The sequence below is a fragment of the Astatotilapia calliptera genome, chromosome 3 (assembly GCF_964374335.1).
Source record: "Astatotilapia calliptera chromosome 3, fAstCal68.1, whole genome shotgun sequence".
Classification (NCBI taxonomy): domain Eukaryota; kingdom Metazoa; phylum Chordata; class Actinopteri; order Cichliformes; family Cichlidae; genus Astatotilapia; species Astatotilapia calliptera.
Window position 1 is genome coordinate 41,170,815 of NC_137424.1, and position 24,156 is coordinate 41,194,970.

General features: G+C 43.3%; 1 protein-coding gene across 2 annotated transcripts in view; it reads left to right on the top strand.

Annotated features, from left to right (window-relative positions):
* arap2 (ArfGAP with RhoGAP domain, ankyrin repeat and PH domain 2) overlaps positions 1 to 24,156 on the top strand; it is a 168,931-nt gene that overhangs the window by 26,831 nt on the left and 117,944 nt on the right. For both annotated transcript variants that reach the window (XM_026162146.2, XM_080290822.1), the window contains exons 8-9: positions 429 to 549; positions 15,928 to 16,121. In XM_026162146.2, the coding sequence (XP_026017931.2) occupies positions 429 to 549; positions 15,928 to 16,121 (315 nt within the window). The remainder of the gene's footprint in view (positions 1 to 428; positions 550 to 15,927; positions 16,122 to 24,156) is intronic.

Consider the following 24,156-nt stretch of genomic DNA (forward strand, 5'->3'; position numbering starts at 1 on the left):
TTTGAAATTCTGCACATTTCAAGTATCCAATTCGAGGTCGGAGGTCGCGTCAATGCAAATTCGTTCCGGCTCTCGGAGCAGCGCTCCTTGTCCGAGAGCGTTTGTGCGATTTATCAAAGTTATTGCTGGACACGGAACAGGGTTGCTTCATTTCTGCAGATAAATCTGACGGCCTACTGATAAGATGTTTCTGTGGTTTCACGAGGACGTCTGTTAGTGCTGTTTGAAATTGAATGTGGTCCTAACAGAGAGTAATACGACTCAGGATTTCACGTCTATTGATACAAACAATGCGCCAGAAAATAATAACTGTGGGCCTACAGATGCAGATAATAGGAATAAGCAGCAGTTGAATAACATTATTAACATGCGTGAAGCGGCGTGTGTGCTTGTGTTTATTCGCTGTGTGTGTGTCCTCCTCTGTTTAGGAGATGTACTCCAAAGGGATGATTCTGGCCAGCGCTATCAGGCAGGTGCGAGGACTGGGCGACAACAAGTTTGAGGTAGTCACCTCCCTGCGGACCTTCATATTCCGAGCTGAGAGAGAAGGTACAACAAGTGCTTCCTTTTCCTCTTTGTTCTGTGGTTTTGCATTCAGCTATGAGCCACACGTGCCGTTCTTTCTGTTTGTCACTCTGACCGGCTGATTCCCCGTCTAGCCTTGTTTTTCCTTCCTCGCTCGCCCCTGTTTCCCCGCCTCTCCCCCCTCCCTTCCTGTTTGTCTCTTTCTTCTCCTACCTCGCCATCTGAATATCTGAATGCCTCCGTGACAATCTTCTGTCTCACCTCCTTTTTCCTCTATTTTCTCTCTCTTCCTTCTCTAACACGCTCTCTCTCTGCAGTTTCTTTCTCCTCATACTCATTTTCAGTTTTATTAGGCTCATTTGTATGACTGTGAATCCTTTTGCAAAGCACCCCTGTGTAAAGAAACGGTTGTATACATTTATTTTCAGTCTTTGAAGACAGATATGAAAGGATCAAGATCCATTTAATGTCTGTGAGTTAGGTACAGCGATGTGGCGTTTAGCCTCGCCTAGCATGAAGATTAACGCAGCGTTCCAGTTGCCTCGCAAGTCGGATGTTGGGACTGGGAGTGACACCACTCCCGAGGTGAGCTTTTTCCAGTGGTAAAATTGGAAAAGCAAGGAAAAATGGGGTTTGTTTTGCTCCTTAGCAACGTAGAGGCATTCATGTGTCACTAGAAAACCAGCACAGTGCTTGGTTTTTGTTTCTTGTGCTTAAAAACATCACTGCTGCCTCTTCATGGACAGAGCACAGTCAGTGCTCTGGATACATCTTATTTAGCAAGTCACAAATACATAACAGTGGCTGTACAAACTGCACGTTTGACAGTTGTGCATGTGTGCACTGGATTGGATTGTGAAGTCGGGATTGGTGGGACTGCCTTGACTTGTTCTAGTTGAAAATTCTGACTGGGAACTTGCAAGTGCATAATTTTGGAGACCAAGATCAATATTTAGTGATTTAAAATTCATATATTGCTGGAGACAAATTGATTTCTGTAACATTTGTTATATTGAGTTCTTTACTTACTCATTTAAACTGAGTCTGCTCAGATTAGCTGTCGTGTTTCTGGTGTTCCAAACACGTGTAGCCAACTGGGAAGCTGCAGAGCGCCCCTGGTGGACGAACTTTCTCCTTTGGATTCTTAATTTCTAAACTTCCTAAACTTTCATTTATTGGCCTTTTTGCTAATTCACATATGTTGAGAAAAATAGTAAAATTGGCCAATATATCTGCGCCGCTCGAGTTTACTGTAGCAGAACAGCTGGTCAATGAGGAAGCAAAATTACTTAAGGGGAAACAGGATTCTGCTCTAAATTTATACTTAGTGTTAGTATGTGTAGGTTGATTAGGGCCATGTTTACAACTCGTGATCACTGGGCCACAGAGAGGGAAAATGTCAGCATTGTAGCTGAACTTTAAGTGCAAAAGATGTTGCGTGCCATCTGTCACAACAGATATTGATATATATAGGACCTGCGGCGGGTTGCAAGGTGGCTTGGAGGAAAAAAAAGCAGTTTTATTATTGGCACCTTTTTTGAGATTTTCTATTTGATTGCTTATAAGTGTGTTAAAGTTTCCATGTTAGCGAGTCTGCTGCAGTTGTGCTTCAAGTGATGGAAATGTTATCATCAGAGGGTGACGAGTGTTTCGTGATCGCTTGTACCCGACTGTGGAGACTTTACAATACAGCTACTAGAACTATAGCAGGAGTGACTGCTTGGATGTGGAGTCTCCTGTCTCCGTGTAAACACCACTTTAGAAGGAAATCAGCTGATGTTTTCTGTCACTGACGTAAACCAATCTTTGGGGATTGGGACTTGGTTTGGTTGAGCTACCATTACGCTTGAAAAAGTGTTATTTTCTGTCCAGCTGAATAAATGAAAATTATGATCTACCGATGAGTGTGCATGTGGTTATTAAAGAGGTCAGTATTGCAGGAATTCTGCTTAAATAACATCTTTCCTCCCTCTACTCTTCATCTTACTGTCACACACAAAACGCCGCACGAGTTGTCTCCGCTTATCGTCTTTGAGGTGGAAGCTTTGTCTGTGTCGGCCTTAATGAGAGGGGAAGGAGACACTTTCTGCTCCTCACCTCCCGCCTGCTTGATGGCAGTCTATTAGGCAGCGCAGGTCAGACAGCTCATTCACTAAATGAGGGTCTGTTTCTGGGGTCAGATGCTGGCTGCCCTTTGATTCATGGGAATAAGTTAGATTGCAGAAATCAAGCTCTGCGTGGTTATGGCATTGAGTGGTACAGTGTAAATACGTGAGAGCAGGTAGAGCTGAAAGATCTTAATCGACTGGGTCACCGAGACCTCAGCGCGGGTTTGTGACACGCTGACATCTGAGCCAAGAATAGAAACCTCAATATTTGACTTGCTAATAGTCATTACTGAGGATCACCTTATTGCTCTTGAAGAGCCCTACTGGTCTTTTAATGGCAGCATAATACTGGAGCAGACATTAAGCATCAGGCCTTGCACAAAATCTAACTTTTACTCTGGTATTCTGTCAGTTTAATGGTGACCAAGGCATAGGAATAACAAGTACTACATACAGTTATTCATTAATGGAAACCCATATTGAAACGTTTAATGGATAATTATTTATGTAAAGAAGCATTTCATTTTAAGTCTGAGCAGAAATTGTAAAAACACCCAGCATTCGTGTGGATCCATGTAAAATGTCAGCTGAAGACGATAAAGGGACTTAATGGGACAGAAATGAACATCTCCCGTTATTTGCTCTTTAACCAAAATGCATACAAATCATTGTGAGGCGTACGTGCAGATAATAAGCGAAGAAGGTCATTCCTTTAGAAAATACGACAGGTTGGGAGGACTTTTGAAAAGCTAAAACCTTTCGATGGTTCCCAAAGTGTTTGTACTTGACACCATTCTTGTCGAGAAGAGCGTCACTTGTGAAGTCTCAGCACTCAAAGCCGTACTAATCAGTGCTTGTATGGAATTAATTAGCACCAAACACTTTTGTAAAATGTTTTACTGTCTCAACTAAGCGTTTTAGCCTCTTTCAGCTAATTGTTTTTTTTTGTCTTGCAGTGTGCGGTTTTCCCGTTCAGCAGCTAAAGAGAAAAAGATTGTGTAGGGATGCAAATGTAGCTTGATTTAGACGCAAAATTGCAAAACTTGATGATGCTGGTTTGTGTTTCTTCATTTTATTTAGGTTTATCCTCATTCTCCAAAATGTACCAGAGGAAACAAAGAAATGTTCATTTTGAAGAATAACCTTTGAATATTAGCCAGTGCAGACCTGATGTAACAAAAAGAGGTAACCATCAGCTACTGCCATGGAGAAAAGTCATTAAGGATGCGGACAGGAACAGACAAGAAGGCTGATTTTGGCCAGTACTGTTTTTTGTTTGATGTATGGGTGCATTTTCAGCAAAGCTGAGCAAAAATAAAGTGAAGTATTAGTGTTTCATTATCACCTTCACAGAACCAAACAAATGTGGGAAAAATATGCAAACTCCCTGGGTAGATGGTAGATTCGAACCCAGGACTTGCTTGCTGTGAGGCTTCAATGCTAACTGCTGCTCTACTGTGTTACCAGAATATTTGATAAGTTAAATACAGCAAAAATGGTTGTATATATGTATCTGATCAGCTGCTTGTTGTGTTTGTGGCCTTTCAAACAGTTGTTGCCAGTTGTGGTGGACAAATTATGAAACATCTAGGCTCATGGTGGAAGTAACTTTTTAAGATTACATCTATGGGCTGTTATAAAGGCAGATACCGAGAGATTGGCAAATATTGACCAATAACATTGAACTGCCGATAACTTCACTCTCTGTTCCCCAGTCAGTTGACCTTAGCGAAATTAGCCACAAAACACGCCACAAAAGACTAAAAGCTTAAAGTGTGTACCGGCTAGCTAGCTAGCTAGCTGGAGAGCTTCTTAGCGTCTCGTCTTAGGGAGAGCTTCTTCGTTACTCTTTGAGGTTGTGGCCCATCAGTTATGTTACATCATCCCATTTTGGTAACAAAGGATTTCAGTTATATTGTGCACAGATGCACAAACGTTTGAGAGCTAAAGCGAAATGTATGGAAGCTCAAACAGGAGATTTTACACTATGCATATACGAGATATGAATAGTTCTGGCTGCTTTGTGGCTTCCACCGAGCAAAGATTTGCATCCAGTCTTTTCATTCAGGATTCTTTTGTTTTTGCTTCACCTCTAGCTCATAAAAAAAAAACAAAAAAACAACTTGCCCTTCAAAAACTTTTTTCATCTTTTCCCCCCACTCTGAGGACCAAGGGTGTACGACAACCCCTCCCCTCTCTGTTGATTCAGCGGATCATCATATCGATGACTGCCAGCCTTTTTTCTTTTCTTTTGTTTGGTCCGTTTATGAGTCGCGGGTCCTCGATGGCATCATTTATCACGCTGTCTGATCGTCATACGTCACACTCAGTCGTCTTGACAAGAGCTGGGAAGGGGAGAGGGCTGTCTGATTTGGAGGTGGCCTCTGACCGCTTGGGAACAGTCGGATGGCTCTCGCGAAGGTGGCTCCTGCCATCAAGAGACGAGTCTGTGAGGAGAAATGAGAGAGAGGGAGAAAGGAGGATAAAACTTGGCCTCATCACCTCATGCATCTTTAAACAGGCCCACTCGCCTTGTGGCGGAGAGTCATCAATCTTTGGGGAAACACATGAAAAAGAAGGAGACACGAGCAGACAGAGGGAAAGAGAAGGAGTTGGTTAGTGAAGTGGAGTTAAGGAGCTGCTGATACAGGTGGGGGGCGAGAGCGGGGAGAAAATGATGGAGTGATGGTCGGAGGAGTGTGCGAGAGTGGTTAAAGGCATCCAAAAGGCATAGAAGAAGAGGGAGGAAGAGCAACAAGGGGAAGAAAGGGATTAGGCGAGGAAGTGGCAGGAGTGGATAGTGCAAGAAGCAGACATGCAATCTCGATATTTAAAAAAAAAAAAAGGAACAGAGAAGTAAAGGCGGAGACGGCAGGGAGCGATGAAAAGGGCAGAGTGAAGATGGAGAGAGGGAAAAGGAGGAGTGAGAAGTGAGTGAATAATTGAAGGCCACCGGAGAGAGTGTGCACACAGCTGTCGGCTGATTCCCCACTTGGTCCGCAGGTGGCCCCTTCCCTTAGGTACTGTCAGCTTGAGAGAGGAAAGATGGAAGGAGGAAGGAAGGCAGGCAGGGGGAGAAAAAAGGAGGGAGGGAAGAAGTGATGCACAGAGCGGTGGCAGCGGTGGGGGAGAAGAAAGTGCGGCAGGAAGAGATGCGGCGAGGAATGATGGAAAACAGACAGGACAGAAAGGGGGAATGTTGGAGATGTGCGGAGGGGTTGCAGACAAATGCGCTACAAGACAGGAGATGAGATTTATTGTGTTTAAAAAAAAAAAAAGGTTGATGATTTGTATTCTGATGCTTTGGCAATTGCCTTTCCACAAGCCTGCTCGTAACACATGTTGGTTCTGCTCGAGATGACAGGAAAGACGTTTAGAGAGGTGTAGAGAATGAGTAAGGAAGAGCAGAGGAGTGGTTGGGAGCAGCCCAGAGACAAAATGATGGCAGAATTATAAACTCAGAAGGACCTGCAGTGAGACTTAAGCTTTGTACATGTTTGTACATGTTTCACTTCACATTATTTCATACTTCACTGCTACAGTGGTTGGGTTTTGGAGTGCTTTTTCCTCTTAGCTAAATCAGGTGAATGCTAGTCCAGCGTACACTCTCTTTAGCTGGACGTCTTTCCTTTATTGAAAGCCAGAAGGCCCGCCTATAAACCGTATGGGATCTTCGCAGAGACACAGATGCCTTTGTGTTAACCCATGAATATTATAAGGCTAATAGTTTTGTCACAGAATAAAATAAAAGAATAGACTTCTTAGAAGATCTGTTGTCGCAGTAAACCACATAGCAAGCCGTTCCGTTTGTGAAATAACTGCCTTAAAAATGTTTTCAAAGTTATAAAGGCCACAGTTACTGCAGGGACTTTGAGTTAAGGCACTCAAGTTATCTGATGTAACACCTAGCAGAGATGTCACCTCAAAGTGATAAGTTTAAGCCTCGCTACATTTTGAGATGTATGAAAATTCACCCCCGTACAGCTATAAAAGTCCATGCATAAAATTAGCTACAGATCACAGAGTGTAAAATACATAAACACATTACCGGTAGTCTGTAACTTGGGCCTTCTGACATGAAAGTGTGTGGGGGCTGACAGTCTGTCAGATCTTGATTGTATGTGCTGTATACGTTTTAAAAAACATTGTTTCAGTCTTTATGGTCATAAAGGACACTGTCAACAACAATACTCAGGTGGGCTGTGGTGTTTAAGTGATGCTTAGTTGGTATAATGGGGCCCAAAGTGTGCCAAGAAAATGCCTTCTACACCATTACACCAACAGCAGCTTGACATTTTGATACTTAACCGACATTCTGAGTGTTGCAGCAAAAGTTAAGAGTCATCAGCGCGATTTTGGGGAACCTGTGGGATTTTAGCCTCAGCTTCTTGTTTTTAGCTGACAAGAGTGGTACCCAGTTCAGAGATGCTCTTCTGCATACCTCAGCTGTAGTTTGAAGCAGTCTGATCGTTCTCCTCTGACCTCTGACATTCAATTCAATTCAGTTTTATTTATATAACGCCAAGTCACAACAATAGTTGCCTCAAGACACTTTATATTGTAAGGTAAGATAAGATAAGATAAGATAACCTTTATTAGTCCCACACGTGGGAAATTTGTTTTGTCACAGCAGGAAGTGGACAGTGCAAAAGTTATGACGCAAAAGTTAGAATACAATAAGAATAAATACAGTACACAACTGTACAGAATAGAATAAAATAATATACTATATACAGTAGAATAAAATAGAATAAAAATATACAATAAGATAAAAATAGAATACGAATGCTATATACAACTGAGTAAAAATACAACGATGACAGAAAGGATTATTGCACTTAGTGTTATTGCACATGTGTGGATGTGTGTGTTTGTTCAGTTAAAGTCTTTGTTGTGGAGTCTGACAGCAGTGGGGAGGAAAGACCTGCGAAATCTCTCCGTCCCACACCGTGGGTGCCGCAGTCTCCCACTGAAGGAGCTGCTCAGTGCTGTCACAGTCTGCTGCATGGGGTGGGAGACGTTGTCCAACAGGGATGACAGCTTAGCCGCCATTCTCCTGTCACTCACCACCTCCACTGGGTCCAGAGGGCATCCTAGAACAGAGCTGGCCCTTCGGATCACCCTGTTCAGTCTCTTCCTGTCCCCAGCAGAGATGCTGCCGCCCCAGCAGACCACACCATAAAAGATAGCAGAAGCCACCACAGAGTCATAGAAGGTCTTCAGGAGTGGGCCCTCCACCCCAAACGACCTGAGTCTCCGCAGCAGGTACAACCTGCTCTGCCCTTTCCTGTAGAGGGCGTCTGAGTTATGAGTCCAGTCCAGTCTGTTGTTCAGATGAACACCAAGGTACCTGTAGCTGTCCACAGCCTCAATGTCCATACCCTGGATGTTCAGTGGTTGCAGTGGAGAATGCTTGTGCCTGCGGAAGTCTACCACCAGCTCCTTGGTTTTACTGGCGTTGATCTGGAGGTAGTTCAGCTGGCACCAGTCCACAAAGTCTTGAGTCAGTCCTCTGTACTCCTTGTCGTCCCCATCAGTGATGAGGCCGACTATTGCAGAGTCATCAGAGAACTTCTGCAGGAAGCACTGGGTGGAATTGTGGGAGAAGTCTGCAGTGTAGATGGTGAAGAGGAACGGAGCCAGAACCGTTCCCTGTGGGGCCCCCGTACTGCAGACGACCCTGTCCGACACACAGCCCTGAGTCCTCACATACTGTGGTCGGTCGGTGAGGTAGTCCAAAATCCAGGTAGTGAGGTGATGGTCCACTCCAGAGTTCACCAGCTTGTCCTTTAGAACCGAGGGAAGAATGGTGTTGAAGGCACTGGAGAAATCAAAGAACATGATTCTCACAGTGCTTCCAGCGGTCTCCAGGTGAGCGAGGGAACGATGTAGGAGGTGAATGACGGCATCATCCGCTCCAATGCCAGGCTGGTAGGCAAACTGAAGTGGGTCCAGTGATGAGCTTGTTAGGCGCCGAAGCTGAGCCAGGACCAACTGCTCCAGGGTCTTCATCAGGTGGGATGTCAGAGCCACCGGCCTGTAGCTGTTGAGGTCCTTGGGGCGTGAAGTCTTTGGCACTGGTACAACACAGGAGGTTTTCCAGAGCTGTGGGACTCTTCCCAACCTCAGGCTCAGGTTGAAGAGGTGCTCCATCACCCCACACAGTTGGTCCGCGCAGGACCTGACGACCCTCGAGCTGATGCCATCTGGACCCGCTGCCTTCTTGCCATTAATCCTCCTCAGTTCCCTCCTAACCTGGGTAGGTAGACCCCCTATGAGGAAGCACTTTGGCAACAGTGGGGAGGAAAAACTCCCTTTTAACAGGAAGAAACCTCCGGCAGAACCAGGCTCAGGGAGGGGCGGGGCCATCTGCGGACCGGTTGGGGTGAGAGAAGGAAGACAGGATAAAGACATGCTGTGGAAGAGAGCCAGAGATTAATAACATCAGCAAGACATTTTCATGGATAGAACTGCTGTCCACTGGAAGTTTTCTCTTGTCCAGACTAATCTCTGTGAACTCCAGAGATGGCTGTGTGGGGAAAATCCCAGCAGATCATTGCTTTCTGAAATACTCGGACCGAACAACCACTCCACATTCAAAGTCACTTAAATCAGTTTGAACTGAATGTCACATAATTCAGAATGTACAAAATCCACAGTTTGGATACGTTTGCCAGAAATTTGATTCTGATGAACATAAACAGTTTTTACTGAGGATGAATGTGAGTGTAAGACGTAATTTGTGGCAAATGTGTAGATTAAACACTAAATAATAATAGAAATGTTTCGTTCAGTGTTGGTGAGTTTGGGCACTGAGATGATTAAAAGGAGAGAAACAGAAAATGGCCACAGTCCCTCAGCTTTGTGTATCTTTTATTATTTGTTTTCCTCCCCTTTTGTTTTGTATCCCTGCTGATGGAGACCGCGTGGGCGGCTTCTAAGATCTCTGTTGAGCGCTGAGTGGACCTAGCTCTCATCTCATCCACTTTCGCTGAGGATTATCTGCCTCTCCCCTCGTCTCTCTCCATGAAAAGTCGAATATTCTTTCAAATAGATGGCCTTGCATATATCCCTTAATAAGCACTAGTTTTGGCCGCTGGATTTTTAGTGGCTGGCAGTTGTTCTGTGCATGCAGAGGTGATGCCGTGTTTGTGCACTGAGCAAAAAATCATTGCGAGGTTCTTGTGCGAGGCAAATATTAACATACACAAATCCTAACGTGCAAGGCGTACAGGCACGCCACCGTTACTTTCACCTTCCTCCTCTGCTACCATCCCTCCTGCGCTCAGATTGACAGCTTGGGCGAGGAGGCCAGCGGAAAGTGGAGGGAAGGAGGAAGGAGCCCCCCCCCCCCCCCCATCTGAATAAATGAACAGGCAAATAAGTGAGAGCAGGACAGGTAATGGAAGTCAGAAAGCAAGATGGGAAGGGAACCGTAAAGCCAAGTGATGTAAAGGGCGGTCAATAATTGAGCAGGCCTTTTATTATTGATACCAGCTCCTTGTGAATTCATAAGAGTCTGAGGGTGGGGCTGAGCTGGGATTGGTACCGGGCAGCAGATACAGTATTTTGGTGCTCGAGTGGGGGGCGGTTAAGGTTGTCGACGATGAGGACGCCCAGAGACCTGAGAGGGTATGTTTGCATGCAAATTCAAGGAGAGACACGTCCACAAAGGCTGCAGGAGGGTCAGAAGGTCACAGTCGAGAAGATGATTAAGGTCAATTTATGACGGTGACAGGTTGACGGTGACCAAAAAAATGATTGACGGGTCCCTTCCTGTGTGTGTGGAGGACACGCCGATAGGTCACTCTGGGGGGTGACGCAGCTCAAGTTCAAATTTGAGTCTGTCAAAGCAGAAAGGAGAAAAATGGAGGTGTAGTCTGCCTTAAAAAAAAAAGACCTTGAAGAATCACCTTGTTGTTTTTATAAATACGAACTAATTTCTGTGATCATTAAAATTCTGGATATATTAAATTAATTTGCACCCACGTAATAAATCTGTAACGACTGTGTTTTGAATATTTTGGGGTTATTAGGTCATTAGGCCTGTTTTTATGCTTTTAAATTGGTTCTTTAGTTTATTTATGCTACAAATAAGCAAGACAAATTGCAATTGATGCACTGTTTGGGCCTTGGTGGCTAATTTTCTTTTGTACACGCTGACGTCTTGGGGCGTGGGTGGGCGAGGGTGGGCAAGCTGTAGTTTTAGCGGCTTTCATGTAATGTTGTGTTGATGGTTGCCTTTAGGAACTTTGTTAAAATTATATACTATATGTTAAGGATGTCTCCTTTGAGTGAATTAGATTTTTACTCAGAAACCGGCACTGCTGACATAAATGCAGGCAGTCTTCTTTTCTGCCATCCTGCCACCTGGAGATGACTGGAATAGCAAGACGCCGTGAACAGGAGCGCGCACTGTGTCATGTGAGCATGGGCGTGAGTGTAAAACGGTCCGTTTTAAAATTTCCGGAGCAAGGCGATGCTCCACAATGATTTATCTGGTGACAAGAGAGGGTACCAAAAACATTTTGCTCTGACGATTAAGATGAACTTGGAGCTCGTTTGAGCAAATTAGATTGAACAGAAAAAGGAAGTATGTGGGCTTTGTGGTTCGCTGACCAGCTTCCGTGTTTTGAAGAATATTTTTAGTGTCAGTCTTTCCATCACATACGCCTCACTCTATGGTGTGTGTCAGTGGTTACCGACCTTTTTCATCTGACATACACCCACAGCCCTGTCAGATGGATTCAAGAACCCCTTCATCTTCACTGTGCCTCATGTTCAAAAGTGTACAGTTGAACTCTTTCTTTAAACTGGACTACTTTCACTGTACCATTTATCAGTCATGGTTGGCAAAAATGTCTCAAGAATGCATCTGCTATCAGTTACTACTCCATTTACCAACTGTCAATAGTGACCCAAGTAAACTATAGATGAGCCGAACACTGTTTTAGCCAACAAACTTCCTGCTTGCCCATACTTTTAGCAAAAGGTTTACAGTGGTCCCTCGCCATAACGCGGTTCAACTTTCGTGGCCTCGCTGTTTCGCTGATTTTTTTGTGCACTTTTCCATGTTTTTTTTTGGTTTTTTTTGTTTTTTTTACAGCGCATAGTGTTCTACATCCTAATTGGCTGTAGACCATTGTCAATCAATCTCGTGCCGTGTCTCCTGTACAGTGCAGAGTGCGTTCAGCTTGTCAAATTTACATAAATCTTCGATCTCTAGCAGTGTGACTCTGAAGTGCTGCACTGTGTGTTTGTAAGTTTTCTCCCCAACAAACACAACAATGTCCACGAAACGTTTTGCACCCTCAAAGGCAACCGCAGGTGTGTCTGGTTTCATTCTATATAAGACTTATTTTTCTAGAAGGCTTGAACTTTGAGAGCGTTTAAACAAGAGAGAAAAGTGTGAACATGTTCATGCCTGTCGCGGGTTATTTTTGGAACGCAAGTCCTGCAATAAACGAGGGACCACTGTATCTCACTTTTTGTCCTTTGTGTGTAAATCTCAAGTTATCAGTGCCTTCCTTTTTGTATCAATCTTTTGTATCACTTTTACTTAACTGTTCTTTTGTATCTTGTAGAGCCTGTCCTTTTTAACACCGATATCAAAAATCTGATATCGGTGTTAAACTCTGATATCGATCTTTTGATATAAAAATCAAAAGATCTGTTTTTTTGGGGTGGGGGGGATTTCTCTGTATATTTTTTGTGTGTTTATGTACTCGTTTACATCAATCGATTGTTGTGTGTTTCTAACTGAGAAGTTGCAGAGTATCCTCCAGTGTGCAGTTTTGAAACTAAATAGCTACTATTGGCCGATACGATACATCAGGTAATAAATGTGTCAGGCTCTATTAACATGGTTGCAAATCACTTTTTTTGGTTGTTGTATGTACTATTTGTGAAAATCCAGTATCTCTAAATGTTAAATCAATCAATCAATCAATCAATCAATCAATCAATCAAAAAAAAAAAGATGTTTCAAGTCCAACTTGAGTTATACCATCCAGGTTGTTGTGATAGTGTCCTTCAGCTCATCTATGTTTTTGGTTCTGGTGTTTCTTATGTTCTGCTTGACAGTACCTCACAGCTTTTCTGTGAGGTACTGTCAAGTACCAACCTGAACCTGAACCTCATATAACCTCTGTAAGGTTAGGGTCATGTGACTTGGCTGGCCATTTGAGCACAAGCTCTCTGGGCAGGTGCCAAGTCCTGCTGGAAAAGGAAATCAGGATCTCCATAAAGTTCTTCAGCAGATGAAAGCATGGCTGGCTCTAAAACCTCCTGGTATACGCTTGCTGCGCTGACTGACACAGTTGACCAAATGCCACCAACACCAGCAGATGACACAGCACCTCACTTGTAACAGTTACAGTCGTTTTCCTGAAGATTTCCCTCATGGAGGCTCTTGATGCACTGACTCCAGCCTCAGTCCACTCGGCATAAATCTCTTCCGAGTTCTCGAATCAACTTTATTCGGCGGTCCTCTCGAGGCTATAGTCATCCCTGCTGCTTTTGCAGCTTTTCTCACCCCATGTTTCGCTTCAAGTTAACTTGTAATTACTATGGTTCAGTACAGCTCTCTGTGAACAGCCAGCCTCTTCAGCAGTGACCCCCCTATAGCTTACCCTTGGTGTGAAGGGTGTTGATACGTGTCATTTGGACAAATGCTGTCCAAATCAGCAGTCTTTTCTGTGATTATGATTGGTTGCGAGTGCTGAATTAGACTGAGACATTCACAATATTTAATTTACTCAAACTCTAATAATTTGAGATACAGGATTTCTGATTTTCATACGTTTTTAGGCATAAATCATCAAAAATAAACAATAAAAAGGCTTGAAATATTACACTTTATGTATGGGATATATGGCAGCTTATGTTTTTTGAATTATTTTTAAAAAATTGTATGTTTAGATGAATTTTAGTCATCCAAACAGTGAGATGTCAGTGAGCCTCCTCTCCTTCACTGGTTCAGCACACGCTGTTCTTCTTTGGATTTCTGTTCACTTTGACATTCTTCGAGGGAGACACTGAGTCCCCGCTAGCTCCAGGCTATTCTACTTTTTAAAAAACGAGATGTGGCAAAAAAGGGAAAAAGATGAATTTTCCCATCAAGGAAATCAATAAAATTCGTTCATTGGCATGCTACAGCAGTTTGTTAACCTCTTTCAAGCATTTTCATTAGTCTGCATTTCCAGTTGCAATAACTTTCATATCACGATTCGTGCAGTTTCCTTCCTGTTCTTAGCAAAGAAATGTAACGGATGAAAAAAAGCAAGCCGAGAGGATGTTACACCAAGCGAAGGTGTTTCTTCATCCTGAACATTTGAGCAAAGCACATTAAACCCATGCGTGAGGTATCCAAAAATACATTTCCTGAAAGGGGCGGTGTGACGCCCCCTTTGTGACCACACACAAATGTTTGTGGTTATTCTGAGAGCATCATTTAATCATATTATATTCCGATAAACTGTCATGCTGTCAGTGCTGCTTTTTGCTTTTTTGGAGGATATTTATATTTCAAAAACATACAGTAACTTATAAATTCTTTTTTAGAGGACAGCATTGCTGCTTGCATAGTGTTCATATCAGCTTATAGAGTTTTTTAAATGCATTTCTTATTCCGGCTTGTGTAGAACAGCTTCCGCTGTGGGTTCTGCTTTGGACCTGTGATGCGAGTCTTTGTGTGTGTTTACAGTCCTTTGGTATTTCTTGTGTTTCCACTTTGCGGGCTTTGATAGCACCGTGTCTTGGGCGGTGGAGGGATGGGCTTTACAGCGTGTGCTTCATGTCTGCTTTTATGTTTGCTTGAAAAGTTGCAGAGGAAGATTTCTGAGAGGCCTTTCGAATACATCTTTTGAATGTAAACCCTGTGCGGAACATGATGGAGCACACTACGTTTGAGCCATTTATCTGCACAGTAATCCAGGGGGATTTACAGTAAGTCCTGTCCCGCTCAAGGACACTGCTTGAAGACTCCAAACTGCGTTAGATATGCCATTGATGGGACAATTGACTGTTTGCTAAACCCGTCTTTCCAGCAGCAATTGTCTAATGATAGCTACCCGAAGAGTCTAAGGCCTGTAAAGCTTTAGATTCCTTTGTTTGCGTTGTGCTGCGAGACAATCTGCAATGTCTTCTTTTGTGGTTTTATCAAATCCCCAAACAGCAAGAAATATAAGAAATTGACTGATTAATGTGTTTATCTGCTGCTATAGGACTCCTATATCCTGCAATCCTGTGAAAAAGTGCGCCCCACTTTTAGTAGCAATGACATGAATTTACTGGAAATACTAGTTTTCTGCATGACTTTATCACTGTCTCACTTGCTTGTGGAGGACTTTTGGCCCGTTTGCTTGTGTTCATTTATGTTTGGCATTTGTTCATCCAGAGCTCTCCTCAACAAAGTCGTTCATCATCTTAACGTAGCAGTAGCTGCTGTTCATTAAAAGTGGTCAGCATGTGGAAGTAACAACCTCTTAAGTCTCTCTTTGATGCAATGACATGGCAGCTTTTTTTGTTTTTTTGAAGATATTAATAACTTAAAGTGGTTATCACATTTCATGAAACGGAGCGTTTGAAACGCCTGAGCGGCAGTAGATAAGGATTTGGACATCGACGAACAATTTGAACCCCAAAATAAGAATTTCAGAAGAAGCGATACTCTTAAAGCCAAGATAAGCTGCTCTGTGAAATATAGTCACTCCTCTTTGCGACTTTCTTTGTTTTCTTCCAAACTTGAGACAAATTAGAGTATTCAGAGAAGTGTGGCTGCTTCTCGTTAAAACCTGTACCTTTTTTTTCTTCTCTTTTTATCGTATATTTTAATTAGGTGTTGTCTTGACTGAAATTATCCCCGCCACATTTTGCTTGAGGCTTGCAAATCTCTGAGAAGCAGCTATCTGTATCTCCACTGCTAGCACTTTTCAGCTTTGCAGGATAGTGGGTTTTTTTTCTCCTTCCAGCGGCTGAGTTAATTTTCACCAATTGTAGCTCATCCTGTGTTTCAATTACTTTTCCTTTCAGGCTGGAGTTTTCTGTATCAGTATGCAGCGGAGGTTTAGGAGCCAATGTAGCTCACAGAACAAATGCAAAAATGATGAGTTAACACTATGATTCAAAGACTTTAGGATGCCCTGATCTCTTTTTGTCTGGTTCTCTCCCTGGCTTTTCTTGATTTCCTTCCCTCTTGTATTCACTCCTTTACACGCTCACACTTGTATCCACATGCACCATCTGCCTCCCTTTTTCTCTCGTATCTGTCTCTCACTCATGCACGTGTCCACAGGGGAGCGCCAGGAGTGGATGGAAACTCTTCAGACGGCCACGCGCCCCCCCGCCTGTGGCTCCCAGAAGCGCTCCGGCACCCTCCCTCACGCCTCCTCCACAAACAAGCGAGGCTTGCTGGAGCTCCGCGGTTACAAAGGCAGAGTGCTGGTGTCCCTGGCGGGGAGTAAAGTCAGGCTCTGCAAAACAGAACAGGTACTTCCAACACCGTCGGGACTTCCTCTCTACAGAATGACAGCTTCCTGTTTTTTGGGTTTTTTGTTTTTAAAAGGGGAAGATGAGAGCCTATCTGAAGCAGTGGTGGCAGATGTGGAAATGCTCTTGAATGTGTAATGTGCATAAAGTAAATATATTTGCTTGAAATTGCTTTAGGGTACACTGAGATGCATTGGGCTCTCTGGAAAGACTGCTTATAGCCACGTTGACCCAAAGCTCGATCACAGCCACAACGGGCTGAAGAAGAAATGATACAAGACGAAGAATGTAGGGAAGTTAAAGTTGACGTGTTGTGCATGTAGCTGAAAATTGAAAATAGAAGCAGATGCTGAAATGTCTTAAGCCTGTGTTCTTTTAAATGTCCAGCAGAGGGCAATAATTCTGTTTACATGGTTGTATGAAAGTATGTTGGAAAACATCTCAAATACTCACTTGAGTAGTTGATACATTTGAGTTCAAGCAATAGTTATGAGTCTTTTTGAATGCACCATGACATTTAGGTTGTGAATTGTGGCTTTCATGTAAGTGTTTTTGGTTTCTCAGTCAGCTCCACCCTCTGCTTGTAACATCAAGTTTTGAAACAGAATGATAGCTAAGGCGAAAATGTTTAGTTTGAGGCTTCGTAAAACATCAGGCTTGTAGACTTAGTGACCAGTCTGCAGTCTCCTCATCACCAGCAGTTTCAATGGGACAGAATGCACTCATTCATTAGCAGGAATCTGGCTGCATAGAGAAATAAGGTGCCACACTGAAAACCTCACTATGAATACGCTTTGGTTGCTAGTAGGTTACCGCAGTTACCTGTAGTTAGCATGAAAAATGCCGACTTGTCTGCAAACGCGTGCAAACGAGTGGTAGTGAAACTGTGAAAGTGTGATGCATACTGGACGTTCGCCTTTAAAGTAGAAGTTGCGCGTGTTGAAATGTTGTGGTTGCAACAATAAGGCACAACCTTGACTTTAAAGGCCAACATTCTGTTTGTCATGCCTCACTTTCAAGTTTCACTGCAGCTCGGAGAGAGCGCTTAAAGACAAGATGGTGTCTTCCATACAAACTATGAGTTACCACGGCAACCTGCTAGCAACCAAGGCAAAGCACGCTTTATGCAGCTGAAGTGCTCTGTTCCCACATGTCATCAATCCATGTGGGAACAGAGCCTTGTTTAACCCATTGGTAAAGATGGCTAAGTCCATCTTTTATATACAGTCTATGTAATATTTACTATGTAAAATATGGCCTCTTTAGGCAAATCTACTTCAGTGGTAGAGCAGGGCGATATGGCCAAAAATATTTATCACGATATATATTTGAAAATTTGCGATAACGATATAACTGACGATATAATTGATGCGAGACAAAATACAACTCCACAACATTACTAGCGCAAAAAGACAACCTTCCATTTATTTTCACTTAAACAAGAAGCTGGTTTTTATGTACATTAAAGCTTTATAAAAATGTAACAGTGCAAATGCAAATTCCTTGCTGAAAGTTTAACCAAAAGGCATTTCCAGTAGAAATGGGCTGACATATCCTGAGCATAACCATGTATAATATCCACTGAAGTTAAAAAGAGGTGCTTTGCAACATTAAACTGCAGTGCGCAGTACGTATTTTTTGGACCATAAGGTGCACGGGATTATAAGGCACATTAAGCGAAACAAAGCAGTCAGATAAATCAAACTTTATTAAACTCATTCTTCTTGCTTCCTCCACTTCTGTACCATTGATTCATTAATGTTGAATTCTCTGGCAGCGGCTCTATTCCCATGTTGTTGCAGTATATTAATGACTAACCTTGTATTGTGGATGGATTATCTCAGTTGTTCTCCTGACTGAAGTTTGGTCCGTTTACAGCATCCTGCCATGCGATTGCATTTGTCTCTAACTATCAGGAATGTTAACTTTTATAAGTGAAAAAGTGTTAGTGTTCATCCTCCAGCTTCACTGTTTATGTTATGCTAACATAGCTGTGTCGCTAGCGATCACGTAGCACATCATTATATACCAGCTAGCCCAACTTCAGTAACCCTACAAACGTCACTGCTGTTTAGTTTCCTGTCTTCATTTATGTTGGAAGTGATAGCAGAGCTGTACGTTTGAATTTTTTTCAGAAATCTCTCAGTCAGAACATGCTATATCATGCTTAGTTAACTAGCGAAACTAGTGAGCTAACTTCCGCTAGCTTCCTGCTAACTTCTAACTCCGTTAAATGTTATAACTTTTGTTTTCATGGATGCCTGGAAGTTAAACTTTATAGTTACACCTGGTAAAGCAGCAATGCTGATCGTTTTATTAAAGATGAAAGAATTTGGACGGTTTTTAACTCTCAGTGATGCTACAGTGTTGTTTGACCTGAAGAATACAGAGTTTAGGACCCAGATTACTCTCAGATTTAAGAGCATCTTAGTCCGACAAATACGACAATAACGATGGCCGCTTGCATGTTCTGCCAAAAAACGTGCTTTGTTGTGTATCTGACGGACAAGCACCAAACCAGTTCCATATCACTGAAGTTGCACCATTTTTACAAACCAATTCTGGTTCATTTGTTTCACTCAACAATCGGCCATGTGCGTATGAAAACAAAGGCACTGCGCATGCGCGTTTTACTCATATTCTATCGCGATATTTCATTTTCCTATCGTTGCCTAACATTATACCGGTATTACCGTGAACGGTATAATATGGCCCAGCCCTATTCAGTGGTGCTCTTTAAATCCAGGTTAAAAACTCGCTCAGTGGGTAACTTTATTTATTGTATTTATTGTTCTCATTGTACTTTTTATATTTCTGCTGCACAACACTTTGGTTGGCCATGTGTTGTTTTTAAAGTGTTACATAAATAAATTCTGTTAAATAATTAGCAGAAGGAAAAATCTAGTGTTTGTATGTTATCTTTAACATCCACATAGTGCCTCAGTGGATGTTAGTGATTGCTTTAAATTTGCAGGTTTATTGAGTGTGGGGACCTTTGAGGCGATAACTAAACACTCATTCAGATATTTTAATTGGCATTCATATGATTAGTATGTTATTGAGTGCATGTGTCGGGGTTTATTTGTTTGTCTAAGTCTAATTAAAATTCTCACATAACAGGCACGCGTGGCAGGTTCACGGCATTTTGGAGGATAAGTACATCTACATATTTTTAGCCATACAGACAGATTGGAGCTAGCATGTGCACTATGATTCTTTCGATTGTTTTCTCTTCAAAGTATGTTCTGCTTATTGTTTTTGCTCATTAATTGTTTTGGATGACATTTTCGCATACAGCGTTTGGAAAACATTTGAAGAGTGAGACAAAGGCGGATTTATAAAGAAGGAAAGAGAGAGAGAGTTGCAGACAGACAAGTGTATCGCCCGCTGAAATTCTTACACTTCTGACCATCTGTCCATATGTCTGCTATTGATGGCTGTCAGCGTTCTGTTAATTTGCGGACGCGAGTCGAAGCCCACACTTGTCTCCGTGCAACTGCAGTTTCATCCGATTGAATGCAAGCTGTCAGGAGCAGACAGGTGTCACAGTGTTATTGTTTCAGTGTTATTAACATGCAAGGATTCTCCCAACTGCAGCACCTCATCCGATCGCATATTTATGCGAGTGTTTAATGCAGAACCGCAAGACGGGGAAGGAGGAGAGCTAAGCAGAGAATAAGAGAAGTTGGCCCTATTCAAAGGTGATACACTGAGATAAGTTTGTTATGGTCCAAACAGTGGCAGGACAAAAATACCTACCACTGTTTGTTCCAGTGGCGATGAGACTTGTACTGTTAGCATATTGTTGACGTGACCCCTTAAACTGTAGCAGTTTTCATCTGTTTACACTCATCATTACTGAATCTCAGATGCTGAGAGAATTAGCACCCAACCTGTTTGTTCTTTAATGAGTGAATACATTAGAAGCAGAGAGAGAGAGATGGCTTGTATGGAAGATTAAAATGTGCTTTTTTAATTAATGTATTTTCTAGAAAACACTTTTTAATGTTTTTACTTTTTGCGCATTTATGTTTTATTTTTAGCCTGTTTTACTCCCAGATAAAAATGCACAAATTGAAGACGTTGTGGTAGACCACTAGAGGGCTCCACTCACACTCAGTGTATAGGAAGTGTGTTCCTGTGTATTGTGGCGCGATATGCGCAGTTGATGTTGGAGACGAATAAAGGAGTGAGAACTGAGAACTCTGTGTCGTTGATGCTTACCTCCACATTGGTGACCCCTGACTCGAGCATGCAACGAGCCGCAGATAACGTTATGGATGCATCAGCGGCTGCGGGACCTCCGCCTCCTGTTGCAGCTACGTTCGCTGTGGCGCTGAAACTGCCGGACTTTTGGCTCCATGACCCCCCGTCATGGTTTGTACACGTGGAGGCTCAGTTCGCCCTTCGCAGCATCTCGGCTGACGACACGAAGTATCACCATGTAGTGGCCTCGCTCGACCCGCTGGCCACCCGTCGCGCGATGGCGCTCCTCCGGGACCCACCCGCCCAAGGGAAATATGCCGCCCTCAAAGAGCTGCTTTTTCGGCGCTATGCCCTCTCCGACACTGGACGAGCCGAAAAGCACCTCAACCTGTCAGGCTTGGGTGGCGGTACCGCGCTCGAGCTCATGGAGAACATGCTATCGTTGATCGGGCCGGATGACGGTGGTTTCCTCTTCGCCCACCTCTTCCTCCGCCAACTACCGGCTGCCGTGAGAGCTGTCCTCGCAAACTCCCCACTTCTGCCTGCGAAGGATTATCGCTCCCTGGCTGAAGAAGCGGATTGCATTTTCCTGGCTAGCCGCACTTTCGACGTTCACGCCCTGGCTACGGACTCGCCGGCGGCACCTTCCACGCCTCCTTGCTGATGGCAGGGATTGCTACACGCCGACACCGTGTACAGAGCATCTGTTTCTACCATCAGCGTTTTGACGACAGAGCGCGTTGCTGCCTGCCATGCCATTGCTCGAAAATCCACCGGCACACACAGGCACCCCTCGAACCTTTCCGTGTCCCGGGTAGGCGTTTCGATCACGTTCATGTGGACCTGGTTGGTCCCTTGCCGCAGTCACAGGGTTTCACGCACCTTTTGACTGTGGTGGACTGCACGACCAGGTGGCTGGAGGCGGTACCCCTGGCGTCCACGACAGCGGTGACGGTGGCCAGGGCATTTTTGTCAACGTGGGTTTCACGTTTCGGGCCTCCTACTGACATTACCTCAGACAGGGGCCCCCAGTTTGTTTCTGAACTTCGGTCTGCTATGGCTGACGGCCTGGGAGTCAAGGTCCACCGCACCACAGCATACCACCCGCAAGCTAATGGGATGTGCGAAAGGTTTCACCGGTCACTTAAGGCCACGCTCCGGGCTTCCTTAACAAGTGGCGAATGGGTCGACCGTCTTCCGTTGGTTTTGCTGGGATTGCGTAGAAGACCTCGGGGTATCCCCGGCTGAACTGGTCCTCGGCCAGCCTCTCCAGGTCCCCGGGGAATTCTTACCTGAGAGCCCTCCCCCATGTTTCGATACCTCTTTGTTGCCTTTTCGCCCCCCAAGGTTCTGTGCACCACTGCCTGCCTGACACTTTTGTTCCGAGTTCGTTGGACTCTGCTCGTTTCGTTTTCGTCAGGCACAATGCCCATAGGACTCCGCTGCGTCCGCCATACAGGGTTCTTAAACCAGGCAACAAACATTTCATTTTGGACTTTGGCGGTCGGCAGGAGGTTGTCTCTGTTGACAGACTTAAGCCTGCACATGTTATGCAGGAGGATCAGGTGGTCCCGGCCCAGGCCCCTCGCCGCGGCCGCCCACCTGCCACCGGGCTGATGGATTCTGTTTTTCCCCCCAGGAGCGACCCAAAATCAACGGAGTCCGAGTCGTCTGCAGCTTTTTCTGACCGCCAGTGCCAGCCTCGCTCCCGGGCTGGGTTGCCCTCTGTCAATTCCCCACCCCCCCAGTTCAGCCGTTCCGGCCGTTTGCTTAAGCCCCGGGTCCTGGACTAGTTCTGCTGGGTGTTCGGGGGGGGCATGTGTGGTGGACCAGTAGAGGGCTCCACTCACACTCAGTGAATAGGAAGTGTGTTCTTGTGTATTGTGGCGCGATATGCGCAGTTGATGTTGGAGACGAATAAAGAAGGAGTGAGAACTGAGAGCTCTGTGTCGTTGATGCTTACCTCCACAACGTGACTAAAGCAGTCATAAAAGTCTAAATACACCCAGAGGTTTCAGGCTGTACTTTTGTGATGTTTTGATGGAGTAACTATTTACAGTCAGAATACTCAAAATACAAAACTACAGCTAAAACTACAATTCAGATTCACCCTGAGGTGCCGGCTGGATCCCAGCGCACATATACAATGCTGAAGTAGTCTTTTAAAATGCTGCGGCTTTACCTCCAGCTTTCTGCATTACTTCATAATTGCTGAGTGATCAATTGAATTTTTTACAATCTGGTGCATTCTTGCTTTTTGCTGTTTTTAAATCACTACTCGATGCAAAGGGTGTAGTTGTTGGCAGTGTTGAAATCCTCTGGAGGGTTGATGAATGGATATAGTAGCAGCATTTCTGGTGAACATTTGAAATCTTCAAATGAGAACTACTGATTCAGTATTACATTTGAGAGACGGATTTTAAAAAGGAATGGTCAGTCAAGATATCTTTATTTTTGGTCCCTTTGAGTGGAGCTCTGAAAACTCCATAGTATCTTTTATTAAGCAAACCTGCCTGGTACATTCTGGTGTCTTGCAAACTTTTTGATCCCAGTTTGTAACACAGACTTTCCTTTAAAAAAATTTGTAGACTCCAATCTCAAGCAGAGATACAGTATCTGCTTGAGGAATTATTTAAGCCTTATACATACTGATGGACATTATGGACAATGCCAGACATCCTCTGCACACGGCCATTAACAACCAGAAGAGTCTGTTCAGTGACAGGTTGCTTCTCCCAAAGACAAGAACTAACAGACTTAAAAACTCCTTTGTCCCACACGCCATCAGACTGTTTAACTCCTCCCTGGAGGGGAGAGGGAGGGGAAACAGGAGGACAAAGGAGGGGGGAACAACTAAGCTGTAGTGCCTCTTCACCTCACTGTGCAATACCTTTTGTGCAATACTTTTGTAAATAGTCAACGGTGCAATAGACTCAATACTTGAAATGTGCAATTCACTTGTATTTTTATTTTTATTCCTATTTATTCTATTTATCCCCTTCGTATATTTTATTTATATTGTCTCTGTATTTATATGTGTGTGTGTGTGTGTGTGTGTGTGTGTGTGTGTGTGTGTATGTATGTATGTGTATATATATATATATATATATATATATATATGTATATATGTATATATATATATATATATATATGTATATGTATATGTATATATATATATATATATATATATATATATATATATATATATATATGTATATATATATATATATATATATATATATATATATATATATATATATGTATATATGTATATATATATATATATATATATATATATATATATATATATATATATATATATATGTGTGTATATATATATATATATATATATATATATATATATATATATAATATTCTGTAACTCTGTAACTTCTGTCGGTGCTGTGCTTTTTTGGAAATCGAATTTCCCAGAGGAACCCACCCGAGGGATTAATAAAGATCGATCGATCGATCTATCTATCGATCTATCTATCGATCTACATATTATTAAAAGTGTTCTTAGCTTAGCTTGTCGTGAGTGGAAGGGAGTGTAATTTAGCCTTACAAAGATGAGAAAATGTACTTACTAACAGCAGATGGCATAAAAGATGGTCATGGCTTCTGGGTGTGAAAGGTGAAACGCATATCAATGTGACTTAAACCTTTAGAGATAACAGAGATAACTCTTTGTTGTCACTGCACAGTCATACCTCGAACAATAGTACAACGAAATTGGAAACTGTCCTGCGTCAGCACAACACAAACAAGACAACACAACACAAACAAGACAACACAACACAGTAGTAAAAAACACACCTACCTACCCACA